A 15,586-nucleotide genomic window follows, 5' to 3' on the forward strand; every position below is an offset into this window, starting at 1 on the left:
GGGGGATCGGGGCACCCAGCCATACGTTCGGGGTGACCGAGTGGTCTCCCCTTTCCATATGGGCCGGGATGCCCACCACCCCTTCCACCACCAATCCCAATGGGAGGAGACAGACACAGTTTGAACTTTTGGAAGGCAGGGGGGCCTCACGACCCCCCCGGCCGTATTTATTAAAGTATGAAACAAAATGTAAAACTTTAATTAAAACGTTTCATGTATCATGTACAAATTCAACTTCCATTACATTTGATGAAGACAGGTATTCAGGCTAACCTTAACAAATCTCTAATACAAAGATTTCGTAACTGAGTCTAACATCATGACATAATGCATTGCATACGAATTTGTACATCCTAACGTTAGGGGCCAACGGCAAGGTCTTAACCGGTGTCAGGTCCCTATCACCAAATTCCCGCACTCACGTGTGAGTGGCGCATGCGCAGAGGACTTTACCCTCGTAGCCATCTGTAACTTCCCTTGTCGTGGGGGCCCCCTTTCACTCGACGCCATCATAAGGTCGTCCGAGTTCCCGTGCGGGGTATCCGTAAGAAGGACATCGTGGACTCCCCCCCCCCCCCCCCCCCCCCATCCCCCCCCCCTTTCCCCGCACTCTCTTCCGCCGGAGCGGATATCCGGCCCCCGGGAAATTCTGGGGAGGGGCATATAGCCTTCTCCCCCTGGGAGGGGCCTATAGCCGTCTCCCCCTGGGCGACCCATCCGTAATGGGTGCCGCCCCCCCCGTGGGAGGGGCCAATGGCCGCCTCCCCCGGGCGCTCCCATCCATAATGGGTGGCGCCCCCCCTAGGGACTTTGAAATCACTGCTCACCAATCATGACCTTACCGCCACAGACCAGATAGTTGACCGACTATCTGGCCCCCACACACCTCCTATAGGTCATGTCCCTTCAACCCCACTAGCCAAGCTATCATGTCTCCTATCAATAAGTCATTCCCCACCCTGGACAGGTGTACCCCATCATCAGAATAACAGTGATCGCCCCAGATGCACCCATGAGATATGCTTTGAAGATGAGCAGAGCGGAACAATTTCTCCATTGTATTGTTGACCCTCTTTACCGAATGGTGCAACGCTGTTGTGGACAAACCACCCCGCCATACCCTCCTCGGAATCATGTGAGACCAAGCTATTGTACATCCCGGGAGCGTCTTTGCTAACCCACTAACTGCAGAAAGTATGTGCTCTATTAAAGCTCGTTTGCCCAACCTTACCAAGTCATTGCCCCCAATGTGCACTATGACTACAGAAGGCGGTGACCTGTGCCGCCCTAATAATTCTTCCATAAAACTTTGCAGTCGGTCAATACACAGGCCGCCCTTCCCATGGAAGGACACCCTGAAACCATATTCCTCAGATGTGTGGATCGCATCACCTGCCTTGAATATGTCCCCGGCATGCCTCACGTATGAGTGGCCCACGACACAGACCACTCGTCTTCCATTCCTTGTTCCTGAAGTGGTGGTTAGCTGACACTGGGCCGGTCCCAATTTCCGCCCTGCGTCACAGGCTCGTGAAACTGTAATCCAAACAAAAGACAACAAGCGTGAGTGCACTTCGTCAGTAAATTACAACATGTGCAGCCGCACGTAACGTTTGAAACAATTTGAAGACCAGCGCCCCAATTGTTTAACATTGTCTGCCCGCAGACCCCCGGCCGTCGCTTCTGTAGCGGCCCCTATCCTGAACGAATGAGTTCCAAAATCACTCGGGGTCAAGCCCGCAGCTGGGATCGTAATCGCCAGCACCCTCTGGAACTGAAACTTTGTTAACGGGGTGCCGTCAGCATGCAGCAGCAAGGCCCGTCCCCCCCACGTTGTCAACCTCTGTTTTAGGTAGGCCTCAACATGCCTCACTGGACAACAGGGACTACCTGGCGCGCGCTGCAACACAATGCTATTCCCCTGAGCCTCCTGATCCGTCTTTGACCTGGCTATAGTGATCAGCAGAGAATCCCCCCTCACTTGCATGTGATCCCTGCGCAGACACCCCTCCGTATCTCTTTTGTTGGCAGCCACTAGTTCGCTCACACGCAGGGCCCCATAGAAAGCCAACGCGAACGCTGCCCGGAATAGTACAACCTCGCTAGGTTAGGAGCATGTCTCCTCCAGTTTAGCCAACAAGAAGGTCAATCTGTCAAATCCTATTGGGTGCCTGGTATCCTTCTTGCACCCCTCTAAACGCTGCCAGCCGCGCAGCGCCTTCCTGACTACGAAGGAGTCCGTCGGGTCCCTGATACCATGGAGCTGAGCCATAAATGATATGGCAGCCTTATACCGACTGGCGGTTGCCGCCGACCGGCCCTCCTCATGGAGTGCCACTAAAAATTGGGTAAAGGACCCCTCCTGACCCCATCTATGCTCCCATGCCGGACCCAAAAAGGCGCAGTACGAGCGGAACGCCCCTTCATAAGCTTTCCTTGTCTTGTGCGCTAAACTGGCTGCCACAAGGTTTTGTAGTCCGGGGCGCCGATTTGCCATAATGCTTCGGGAAATGGCGCTGTCACTAGCTCCGCTGAGGGTAAACAATCCCTGAAAGCCTGCATTTTGAAACGAGAGAGCGCATCAGCTGCATTATTCAGTACACCCGGCACATGTTTTGCCCTGAATTGTACGTTTAATCTCAAGCATTTCAACACAATTTCTTTCAACAATCGCAATATCCATTTGCAGCGTGCTGCTTGCTGATTAATGCACTCAACCACAGTGATGTTATCGGACCAGAATACCACCGAGCGGTCTCTGAACTCCTCCGGCCATGCCGACAGAGCCACGCCAGATGGGGAACAGTTCCAGAAAGCCAATGTTACTCGTCAAACCGCTTGTTTCCCACCCTGCTAGCCATCTTTGGGCCGACCAACGGTTTCCAAGGATCACACCGAACCCCACGCTGCCCGCCGAGTCGGTCCATAAGCCTAGTTCCGCCGACGAGGCCGGGGCTTTGCTGCAGACTACTCGGCCGTTGAAATCCGCCAGGAATGCCAGCCAAATGAGCATGTCCTGGTGAACCTCTGCCGATAGTCTCGTGCGATGGCGCCCTTCCTTGAGCCAACCATGGCCTGGGCAATGGATCGCGAGAAAGGGCTGGCCATCGGCATAACCCTCAATGCAAAGTTAAGCTGACCTACTGTTTGCTGTAATTGGTGCAGTGTCACTTTCTCGTTCCAAAGACATTGCAACAAGGAAGCCCTGAATTTAGCGATCTTATCTGCCGGCAAGCGGAAGCAACCCTCCACGGAGTCTAGTTCGATACCCAGAAACTCCAGGGAGGTAGTCGGCCCCACCGTCTTACCTGGCACCAACGGTACCCCGAAACCCCGCATGAGCATGCAGAAATCCTGCAATGCCCGTGCACAGTCCCGAGAGCCCGCTGGGCCGAGAAACAGGAAATCGTCAAGATAATGCATCCCATGTTGGTGCCCTGTGGCCTTCGAGAACACCCACTCCAGAAATGAGCTAAACATTTCAAAATAGGCACACGAAATTGAACAACCCAACGGCATGCACATATCCATGTAGTATTTCCCCTGAAATGTAAAACCCAGCAAGTGTTGATCCTGGGGATGCACCGGAAGCAACCTAAATGCAGATTCAATATCCGATTTTGCTAGCAATGCACCGGGGCCAAAGCGATTCAACATTACAACTGCGTCATCGAACGATGCATACCTCGCACTGCAAATGTCTGGATTGATCGCCTCATTGACGGAAGCCCCCCTTGGTGCCGACAAATTATGGATGAGCCTGTATTCCCCCGGGTCTTTTTTAGGCACAACCCCCAGTGGGGAACACACAAAATCGGCCGTTGGTGGGTCACTAAACGGTCCTGCAACCCACCCCAAGCCAACCTCTTTGGCGATCTTTGTGGCGGCAACCGCCGGGTTGTGCTGAATTAACAGTTGGTACTTACATGAGGGAGCCCCCCGAAAATCACCCGCCGGGATCCTGAAACCATACGAGAATCCATCTCGCAGGATCCCAGCGGACACATGATCAGGGTATTTGTTCAGCCACGGGGTCAAAGCCAGAATATCTACGGACGATTGATTGGACTTCCGCGGCACCGTATCAATCCTGCTTGGTACCCCCTTTTCCTCCTGTACCATTGGCTCTGGATCGGCAGCTAGTTTTGGGGTGGGAGGTGTTACCACAACTAGAGCACGCATGCCTGAACCTACAAGTTCTTTGCGGCTTGCTACACGTTCCCTTATTGAAACCCCAACACACTTCTCGCTTATTTCCGTTCCCGCCCGATCTAGGCTGAGACTCTCCCCCCCCGTAGGGTGTTCGAAAGGGCTGAGGATGTTTCTGTTGAAGGGCCCTGGAGCCGTTTGTGCTTGACCCTGATCCACCCGCTGATCCGTCAAGAACTGAGCATGCCAGGATACAGTATCCAAACAATCCCACGTTAGTGTTTCATTAAACTCTTTCGCTTTTCTAAAAGCCATGTCATACCCTTTCCATTCTTCCCCTCCATACTTCTCATGGAAGCCCGTGATCTTGCTCTGGTAGCAAGCCTAGTCACTCAACAGTTCTGGTGTTCGTTCAGCGATAATTGCTACAAAAATAGAAAAGGCCCTGATCCAGTTCATCATAGATTCTTCGACCCTGAATTCTGCCATTTTTGCCCGCCATACACTGGGGTGCCATAAATCCTTCTGAGTCTTGGCATATTCTAACTCTCGATGGTCAGTCAACAATGAAAACATGTTAATGTACTTATTAGCCCACACCATTTCCTTAGTAGCCATAGGAATATGTTGCGCCAAGCTTTCCCGCCTTGAGGGTACCGCGCCCTCCCCCATCATTGGGAGTGATCTCTTACCGGCTTCCGCCGCCCCTCCAGCCGTGTCCGTCGACTTATTCCGGTTTTCGACCGCGACCAGCTCCGCCACCTGTGGGGAAATAGAAGGCACGTTCGCTGTCCCAGCACCCCTTGTCTGCCTTAGCTGCTCGATAATCTGCCTAGCTTCTTCGGCCGGGTCTCCCACAGCCGCGGATCCCCCGCTCCCTTCTTCAACCAGGGTAACACAGCCGCCAACTGAAGCCCTAATTCGGGAGGCATTTGGTCGTTATCCAGCGGTGTGATAACCACAGGGATCGGCAATCCCCCATCCGGTGTGGATACCGGACTGGACGCTGGTGCTACTGGGACCAGTGGGACCTCCATCGGGACTGGGGCCTCGCTAGGACCCGCTATCCCTTTCTTCTTTTTCCCATTTTCCCCCCCTGGGGTAATGTTTGGCAAAGCAGGCCCCACGATCCTCTTAGGTCGCCCTGAGGGCCCTGCTTGGGCCTCCACTTGTTTCCTGAGGGCCGCTAAGCCGCGACCCAGCTGGTCTACTTTACCGAACTTCCTGTCCATCGCCGACACTTGGTTCACCAGTGTGCGCAGCATTCGTTCCATCGCGGAGCTCTTTCCAGTCTTCTTACCAGGCATATCCGCGTTCTGTTTTATCTCTGCCTGTCCTCCAGTAATGACTCGGACTCCAGCTACGCCTTGACGACTGAAACAGAAAAAACGATTACACGTTCAAAAACTGCAGCTTGTTCCCTTGAGGGCTCACGAGCGACGAGTGGTGCAGCCTTCAGAGCGCAGGGACAAGAGGACGCTTCCTTGGATTCCTGCGCCTTTTATCGAGCAGCGGGAGGGCGGGCCGCGACCCCATCCCGCCCATAGGTGCACGGACTTCCGGGCGGGTGTTTAGGACAACCCTTTTAGGCGGCGGGGGCGTGCTCCGACCACGCCGCTATGGGCATACCGGCCGGGACACGCCCCCCGCCCTCAACGGTTTCCCGGGGGATCGGGGCACCCAGCCATACGTTCGGGGTGACCGAGTGGTCTCCCCTTTCCATATATATATAGGGATGGTGTAGCATCCATCTGTGAAGACAGGGGTCTTATGAAGTATAGAACAAAACTGGTATATGAGCAGGGTTTATTTTCCCACATTCAGCACCTCACACAGCGATGAATGAGGGTCCGATGTTGAATTTAGAGAACTCCCTTCCTTTTCATGATCCAGCTTGTTCTCTTTCCTTAAGTATAGTATAGCGCATTTGTCCATATCAGTATTTAGTTCAGTTGGTCTGTCTGTTCCTTACCTTTGTGAGTGCCCCACAGTCAGTAATGTCTTCCGGTGGCTAAGGTCTCTGGGCTGGCTACCTGTATTATTGCTAATGCTGCATGCAGTAGGTTTCATCCCAAAGCAAGATATGTTGCATGGCTTGTCTACAAGATATGTAACATGCAGGGTCAATCAACAGTCTTCCATTCTGTACCATCACAAAGACTGCAACGCAGAGGAATTACACAACACTGAGCATCACTTCAAGGTTGTAGAGTAGGTGAATCATCAGACAGTAAAATACCACACTACCTCTTCATAACAAGAGTGCCTCAGAAGCATGTGCACTGGCTTAAGGTAATATTCATAATGAGTTAAGTAGGAGAAAATGTAAATTATATTTTAAATTGTGCTATGGTTGCCTTATAGTCAACTGGAATTGAAGCTCATTAAAATATTTAAAAATATTTAACATTGTAAATCCAACAGGCTAAAACGGTGCAAACTGTCAGAGTACACAGTCTTCATATACTCTGATTACAATTTACATATCTAACACAAACAAAGGGAGAGGAATGTTTTTGTAGACTTGTTTATATCAGGAATTTGTCGCAGCAGAGGCGACAAACATTTTAATGTACATGTTCTGGTTTCGGAACAGGAACCTGAATTATTCTGAAGCAGTCTTCTCCATCACTATGTCTCCAAGTGCAGGCACATTTTATATGCAAGGTGAACATTATGTTTCTTTATTTGAACTTTGTGATCTCCACAGGCAGTTGTGATGGGGAGAAGGCCTAGTGATAAACGAGTTGATTCTGTGTATGAAGCTTGTCTCATGTGCTCTCTATAAATCTCTTGGGTAAATGCCAACCTACTTGGATCCAATTAAAATAGAGCAATTTTTGGTAGTTTTCAGCTGTCTGATTAAATGCTTAGGTGCTCGAGAGATATAATACCATTATATTTGAATCCTCCTATATGTATGTAGTTCCAAAGCGTGCTATTTAGGGTTTGCTGGTTGCCAGAATGACTGTCTTCCCTTCACTCTCTTCCAATTTGTTCATTTCCTTCCCCCAAACAAAGTCACATTCTTAAAACAAGCGCTTGTGTCTGGTTTGAAACAAGTAAACTCATAAACATCCACTTGAATACAGCAGAAAGATTTTGTGTTAACCTTCCCTGGGCCAAACTGGTTCCAGGAGGCCAGTTTGTGTCCTGAAAGAAGCAACACTTGAAGAAAGAATTTGACCAAGGACGTGATTAAACTTGCACTGCACATCCTGTTTCCTGTTTTGTTCAAGATACTAAGGGCCTTAAACAGCCTCTGACTGGACAAAGGTCATTTAGTTTCCATTCCGCCACATGAGTAAAAGTTCTCCTGATAGCTGATTGTCATGTAGCTGTGACACACCTGAGCCAATGCACAGTTGAGGGAATATCATTTTGACTGATTGGCTCCTTCCAAAATTGGAGCCAGTTTCAAATCTGAGTAGCAAGTTGGCTGGATCTTAACTTTTACAGTGCTAGACATAATGTGAACCTTTCGAATTTTTCAAAGCTCACCTTTTACTTGGATCGCCTTGGAGGGATAGGGAATTTACACCTGGAATGAAGAAATGGCTCTGCTGCTGCATCGTGAAGGGGAGAAAGGACATAAATTGCTGATTTTTACAGAGTTCGCTTTTTGCAACTGGTAATTAATTTGGGAATGGCCCCAAGAATTTGAAACTCCCTGCCCCCTGAAATCAGATTTATCCCTTCAAGTACATCATTAAAAAAATAAGTCAGTGATTTTGATGAGCACATTTCTACCCTAGAACCCATTGACTCTTCTATCCTGGCACCGAGATGACGCAGTGTCTACACACATGGATATTATTCTCTTGCTATGTCCTTGTTTATTAACTTTTTGGCCTTTTCCTGATTTACATCATGCACTGTCAGCTTATGTGTGTGTTGGTGGTTCTACCTGTTTCTTCTTGCCTAACAATTTGTAAAGTGCTCAGATACCCTCTAGAGTCAAATTCAAGTTATATACAACTTGATAAATACATAAGATCCCTAGAATCCCCCTAATGAGCAAGAGTAAGGCAGAGGTTTGTACCGGGGGCACATCCATCAAGTGCCAGGGGTTTAGTGATGTAACACGATATTGATTGTTTATTAGATGCACAGAATATCAAGTCTTTAAGAACATCCTTTGTAAGCTGTAAACTGTGTAAGCTTAAAGTCCTCTGCACCTCCTAGTGTCCCTGAAGCACCCACCTGCTGCATCGCAGTCAAAACAAAAGAGCTGGTAACATGCATAAGTGGTTGTTCGCATTGCATTTTTGATTCTATAGGCAAAAAAAGGAGGGCTTGAGCACCGACTCAAAGGGATTCAAAACGTAAGCACCATATCTGCCTGTGGTACACGAGTTGCTACATTGTGCACCCAATGACATGCCTTGGCTCCTGGTCTCAGAGCTGGGGCAAGAATACTTTACACTCAGCTATGTGAATCATACCCCATTGGGGGCTGTGTGCCACATATAGTTCTTACAAGTAGCTAGTTGCAAAGGAAAAGGGGCATTTAGGGCAGTGGGAAGGAAGGCCACTCCCCATTCTCAGCTGAGACTAATCTGGCTTAAGCTGCTGTCAGCTGCAGCCTCGGCACACTGAAAAAGCTTCTCTAGAAGCAACCTTGCCCCCCTTAAGTAGGTCTCTGCCCCTCCTACTGGATCCTGTAGTTTCCGGCAAGATCCTTAAGCAGATTTATAAAAAAAAAATCACAAGCTCTATGCACAATGTCTGTCAGTGCAGCCCTCGAACCATGCCAGCCCTCTCTTGAGAGCCATTGGCCATCCCTCCCTTTATTAGTTTTTTTCTCCACCATAGGTGGGATAAAATGTTTGGGCACAAGAACAGAATCAAACCGGTTAGCTGCTGTGTCTGCAGCCACAGATGCCCCATAGTCACCATTTTGTTGCCTCGCTGATAATGCCGTTACCCATTTAGCATTTTTAAATCCACACCCAATCCTTAAGATGCTACCAAATCAAAGAGGAGAATGACCCTTATTTTTTGTAGTGACCTGGGGTTTTGGGTATTTGTTTGTTTAAAACCCCTTAAGTGACTTCTCTTTTGAGCCTGTGGACAGGTCAAACCGAGCCCAGCTATCAAATGAGATAACACTAAACTCTCATTACTCTTCTGTCAGCAAAGCATTTTTTTTCCAAAAAAGGGCACTAAATTCCGCTTCTAAAGGACTTGTTTGTAATCCGCGTTAGACTGATTCCTATTCTTGCGTTTAGCTAGGAAGGCCCCTGCTTTAGATTGCGGGGGCTATAAGAATGTTTGAATCTTTTTACATAGACTATCAAACATGGTTTATGAAATGTCACAATTCTCTTTAGTTGTAACAAGTGCATTTCTCCTAGGAACGTGTTAACCAGTTCTTCCACAAAGATGCAGAATGCCCGAGGTGCAAGGAGAGAGGGACGACCTAGATCTCCATGGTGTAGCAATGCAAGGCTCTGACACACTACTGGCAAGAAGTAACAAGGGAGTCAGCTGGGATAACAGAACAAATAGTCCCGTGCACACCAGAACATGTCCTACTTATGGCTAAGACTAAGGTCACTGATGAGTTCCTGGACCTCGCCTTCATATTAGCAAAACAGGACATTACTAGCAAATGGAAGGCTACGGAGGGCCCCAGCATACATAGATGGAAGAGAGAATTAGAGAAATGGGCAGGAAGTGAGGGCAGAATCTTGCTCAGAAAAGCAAGAAGGGGATTGGGAAAGCTTGAAAGTACGCAGGAATGGGAGGTTCTGATGGAGCAGCTGAGGGACCAGGAAGCTGTATCTGAAGCCACCACCCCTAAAAGATCCCCACGGCATGGAAGCCCCCTGAGACCGAGCCAGGAGAGGAGGGGGGAGCGAGCACCAGGAGATGAGGACCAGTAGGACCCCATGCACTGAGGAGAGTTTGAGTTACTTTAGGGCAGCCGAGGGATAGAGATGCACATGGCGAGAAATAAGAGATGTGATCACAAGGAGCCATCTGGTAGTTATTGGTGACAGCAGTGTCGGGGGGAGGATGGAGGGGGTAGAGGTTAAGTTTAGAGTTGGAGGGAGGGAGGGGCGGGGGAATACGAAGGAATGGTATACTTGGAAGTGTACTGCAACACCAGAGACAATTGTAATGCAAGGAGCAAGTGGGTGTACGAACATTGAAAGAGGCAACATAAGCTACTGTGCAATTGGTTTACTTGCCACAGAGATACTGTGTGGTGAGAGAAATATGTAAAAGACAATAACATTTGTTTTAAAAAAAAAGTTTATTTCTCCTAAATGAATGAATCAGTCAACATAGGGCATTATTTTAAAACTTAGTTACTAAAGCACCTAATTTATTTATTTTTTTATTCATTTTCAGGTGCTACGAATCCATTTATGTCAGTTCCCAGTGCACCTATAGGTCCCATTGTGAATCCGTTCCAGAGCAACGGTAGAGTAGCAACAGGTCAGTGCATTAAAACAAAGTTCATTGATTTAATTGATTATTTATGTAGCTTGCATTGAAAAGTACAGTGATAATTTGCATGAGTGTTAACCTCTTCAGCGCGGCGCAGATTCCTGCGCTGTGCTGAACGTTCTAATGAGCCAACGGGCTCATGATGGAACGGTTCCGTCATGAGCACAGGCCAACCGACGCTCATGACGGAACCGTTCCGCCATGAGCATCGAAGGGGTTAAGAGGTATGGTCTATATGTGCTTGTCATTTGTTAGTCTCTTGAGATCTCTTCGCCTCAGTCCTGGGGACAATTGCAAACTCTTAAACAAAAAAAGCACACAACTTTTTTTAACTGCTTTAATTGACCCGTTGACTTCCACTGCACTATTTTCACAGTGCTGTGGCCATCAGCATGTCCACCGTACTGGAAAAGAAATTGTTGCAGATGAAAACCAGCACAGTGACATCACAGCAAAACAAAAGTGAAAGCAGACCTCTCTAATGGTATTTTCTGGTTTCACTTTTAGTTAGTGCCGGGGGCATAACTCTGGTGCTGAGCACATTTCAGCACCTAGGAGGCAGTATTTGGAAAGGGAGCAATGTCCCCCTTCCAGCACTCACTTTCCATGGTTGACCTCTGCTTGGGGTTTGCATTGAGCATGCGATCCCCAAGCATGGATCCACCCCACTAAACATCAGGGACGTTTTCCTGTGCGGGTGTGGCCTCCTTCGGCTGGGGGCTGAACTACTCCACATCCACAGTGCAAATCAGTCTCTCTGCCCTCCAGGGAAACAGGGCATATTTACCCTAAATCTGTACGCTTTCTGGAGGTAGCAAGTCCACTAGCAGCGAAGGAAGTATGCACTTCACAGTTTTTTTGGGGGAGGGGGGTGCACTGCCTCAGGCATGTTCTATCCCACCCCCATGCACAAGAGTCTTTTTGCTACCTTTGTGGGATATAAAGGGGCTGTGAAACACCCAAATGTCGAATTGGGGACTTGTGCAGACAACCTACTAGGCACCATGGAATTGCAGAATATACCCTTTTTGGGGGTGAGTGGACCCCTGAGCATGTTTTAAAAAAAAGTTGTATTCTTTGCTCTTCCCCACCCCTGAGCCAAGTCTTTCTGCCCCCACCCGGGGGGCAGACAGTGGTTGTTTACCCCTAATCGGCACTCATGTGGGCACATAAAGTGCGCTAGACACCAGGAATTATTTCTATTTACTGTTTAGGGTGGGAGTGCCCCCCTCCCCCGGGCAATGGCCTGTACTCTCCACCTCCTCCCTGGGGCACTAGAGGTGGGGAGGCCAAGAGGTGGGTAGGTGGTGTTTACCCCAAATTTGCACCACCCAAAGGGGAAGAAAACCCACTAGTCCTTCAAGAAATGCTTTGAATGTGTTGTTTGGTGGGTGTGGCCCACAGGTTTTAACTTCCTCCCTACCCCTGGACGTAAGTGTTGCTGCCTCCTTACTTCCCGTCTCACCACTCTGCAGTCTCGCACATAAATGTTCTCTGTTTCAGTAGAAGTCAATGAAGAAAATACATTCCCCTGCTATTTTTATATTCTATTTAAATCTCCTACTTTACTCTTGTAAGATGTTGGCATGTATGCAACTGGGGTTGCCTTTATATCAAGAGAACACAAAATGGCATAACATTTGCTATTATAAATTGAATTTCTCTCCATACTGGCTGCAAGAAAGAATGTTTTTTTGCAAATTTTCCTCTGAATCATATGATAGTATGGATAACCTAGAATTCTGATGTATACACAATGCCCACGATTCCTAAACTTAGTATCTTGTGCACATTGAAAAAAATACATAGGTTTGCAATATACCTATTTTTTATTCATTAGTGTTTACCATATATATTGCTGCATTGTTGGTACACAGTGAAAAATCATTACCTAGTTCAAATCGTTTTTTGTCTCTGGGTACTGCATGTTTTTGGACAACCAACTAACTGTATATCCCTGCAACCAGAAGTGCCTGCAGGGCATAATAGTATGTTACTTTTGTATATCGGCTATCGGCAATCGGGGTAAAACAATTACTGATAGCACTCTAGTCAACAGACAATGCAGTAAAGTTCAATAAAATAGCTTAATCAAAATAAGAGACACAGAGTCCGTGGCATCTGAGTTTTAAGGGGTTTTATTCCATAAAATGGAATTGTATGGTCCGGACCAGGATATCATGTTCCTTTCACCACTGGGGTTCAGGAAGGGACAGAGCAATGCTTTATTAACAAGGTACAATATTTATAGTTCATTCATGCAGAAGGCGTAACAGCTGAGAGAAGCGAGATAGGAAACATGTGCGTAGCAATACGTAATCAGAAGGCGTGCACTAGGGCGTACACGGAGGTGGGTGCCAGACAACGTCACATGAAATGTCATAAGTGGGTGGAGACATAATGAAATCTTGCAGTGTCAGCAGGAATCTGTAGCAAGGATGCGTGCGCAGCAGCATGACATGTGACTGACGTGGGACTGACGTGGGACTGGAGGGTGCAGGGGACTTGACATTTAGCCTTAGAGGGGAGAGACAGAAGTCTGGTGGGTCAGATCAACTTGTTCCTAAATCATATCTGGTATCTTGTGTTTGGAGTACATGTTGCTGGAAACTAAAGGCTATCGGGACAGAGGTTACTTGTCACTAAGGCTAGGAGATGCATATATTTCTTTAAGTAACTGGAGTTTTCTATGGAAATTGGTACAGTAATACACTTGCATGGAGACGGAAAGACTGGACTGTATCTATTGCAGGCAGGATATGTTTATCCTACTCGTTAGCTAGGAATGTGGATTCACGGAGCAGAACTGATAACATAAAGGCAAAATACCATCTTGGCAGGCAGGCCGGACTGAGCCAGGCCCCGCGCTGCTTGGCAGGAAGGAAGGCAGAGTTCAGAGATGCAGGTGGGGGCTGCCGTTTTCAGAGGCAGAAAACAGAAATGAGCTTGATGGCAGAAATCAGGAAAAGGCTCGATGGCAGGCCTTCGCCAGAGCCATGAAAACATGAAAGTGCACCATGTAAAGACGGTGGCACGGCATACTTAGGAACTGAATTAGTGATCCATTCATGGCGGATCTGAAAGAGGACATGTTAACGTTGGACGCAAATGTATTTGCGTCTTCATAGCTGGCACAGGAGGGAAGTTACATGCACTTTAACTCGTACATGGAGACGTTGGGGTCTACGATAGGGAACATAACTTGACCATAAAATTTATATTTCCTCATTCCCTCCTTGTTCCCTACGGGACCCTTCATGATATATCAATCTTCATTAATCCATCTATCTGTTCATATAACATCATTTGTTCTTCTTTCTTTAACCGGGAACTAGAACGTGAACTTGGACTAGAACGTGGAATACAGGATGTGGCGCACAATCCGCAAATCGATGGCCCACATTGTAAACATAGGCAACTACTGAATACTATGAGCAATATGATACCTAGAAATGACAGTACTTTCCATCCCCATGCAGAGATTACATTCCAGAACCAACCGGACCATGTCCAGGAGCCTGGATTCTTATGTATCAGATGAACTATTTCGTGAAGCCTAGTGATGGCTTTGTAAACCGATGGTGCGTTGTCTGGAATGAAAACGCAACAGCTCGAGTGGATGACGGTACAAGCCCCGCCCCTATCGGCCAGGATGACGTCAAGAACAAGACGATTTTGAAGGACAACAAGTCTCATAGCAGACTGTTCCTCTGTTAAGTTGCCTAGGGTGGAAGTAGTTTCATTTATTACAGCTTCAAGAGTTCTGGTCAATCTACGTATCAGTTTACTATTCGAGACAGTACCTAAGTAAGGAAAGAAACCTTTATTGAAATCTGTATATTGTTCCCATGCCGTTTCAGTATAATCGGGAGTTCTCTCTTGGGTCCAGTATATACTAGGTGGGAGTTCCTATGATAATCAGGTGGGGCTAGAAAAACAGGTGGCAGAAGGAATGCAATGTAACAGGTGCCATCCCAATCTAGAGGTAAGCGTATATATGCAGTATGACCACAAATGAAGTAGGAATGACGTGAAGCTCTAAAGGTAGACTATGACCCAGGTGTACTGAACCATTCTTTCTGACACATAATTCACCCTTAACTGGTAATACTGACATAAAGGGCAGGACTGATTCGGCTTCGGACTGAACATTCAGAATCATGATGTTAAGTGTAAAGTTACCTAATCCTTATACTTCGTTTTCTAGATCGGTCCCTGTCCTTTTGGGAAGACCCGCCTTGTCAGGGAAACATACTTTGTGCAGAACAGTGTTCAGATTTCCCCATACCCAATTGCCTTGGTAAACTACGGAATCAGAATCTAAGGAATTTATTAAACTAAACCATGCACCACAGGAACCATTGTGTGTGAACGGGTACGGAAAGAGGGGCAGAACTCCCTTGTAATTCAGGTAGGGAGGGAGTCGGCCACATATCCAGCAGTTTGTAGCATTATTAGTCTGATGGGAATGATGAAGCATACTAATGAAAGTGTTGTTGCGCAGCGCAAGTCTGTATGACAATTCATGCGGGGGTAATTCACTAAAAGTGTGTTCAGCAGAAACATTGTAAGCAGATTGTTCACGCTTGAAAATAGGGTAATATATAGGGAGAAGTACACTTGCAACTATTATCAGAAGACTTAGGAAAAAACATTATTAACAATGTCACTATACAGTGACTATGCAGTGATTTGCAGTATGTACGTTTCTTGAACTGTTTCTTTCTATCTCTCTCTCTATTGGGGTCTAACGGGTACATGTCAGAATCAGGTTTAACCGATTCACCTAGGGGAGGACTTAAACAATTAAACTGTCTGACTTGCTAGACCGTAATTTGGATTAATTTTACTGATGCAGAGTTTTTTTCGAAAAGGGGGTTTTGAGTCACTGGTTTCAAGGCAGTCTTTTGGGTGTTATCAAAGATTTGGGCAAAGAGAAAGTTCCAAATTGTCCATAGAATTTCCTTTTCGTCCTTCG

General features: G+C 47.4%; 1 protein-coding gene across 1 annotated transcript in view; it reads left to right on the top strand.

The window, feature by feature from the left end:
- Window positions 1-15,586, top strand: part of LOC147665215 (arf-GAP domain and FG repeat-containing protein 1-like) — a gene marked incomplete at its 5' end in the record, with an annotated part of 303,816 nt that overhangs the window by 142,836 nt on the left and 145,394 nt on the right. Inside the window, one exon of the mRNA XM_086949669.1 lies at window positions 10,510-10,596. Within this exon, the coding sequence (XP_086805795.1) occupies window positions 10,510-10,596 (87 nt within the window). The remainder of the gene's footprint in view (window positions 1-10,509; window positions 10,597-15,586) is intronic.

Source organism: Lissotriton vulgaris, unplaced genomic scaffold, assembly GCF_964263255.1.
Source record: "Lissotriton vulgaris unplaced genomic scaffold, aLisVul1.2 SCAFFOLD_827, whole genome shotgun sequence".
Classification (NCBI taxonomy): Eukaryota; Metazoa; Chordata; class Amphibia; order Caudata; family Salamandridae; genus Lissotriton; species Lissotriton vulgaris.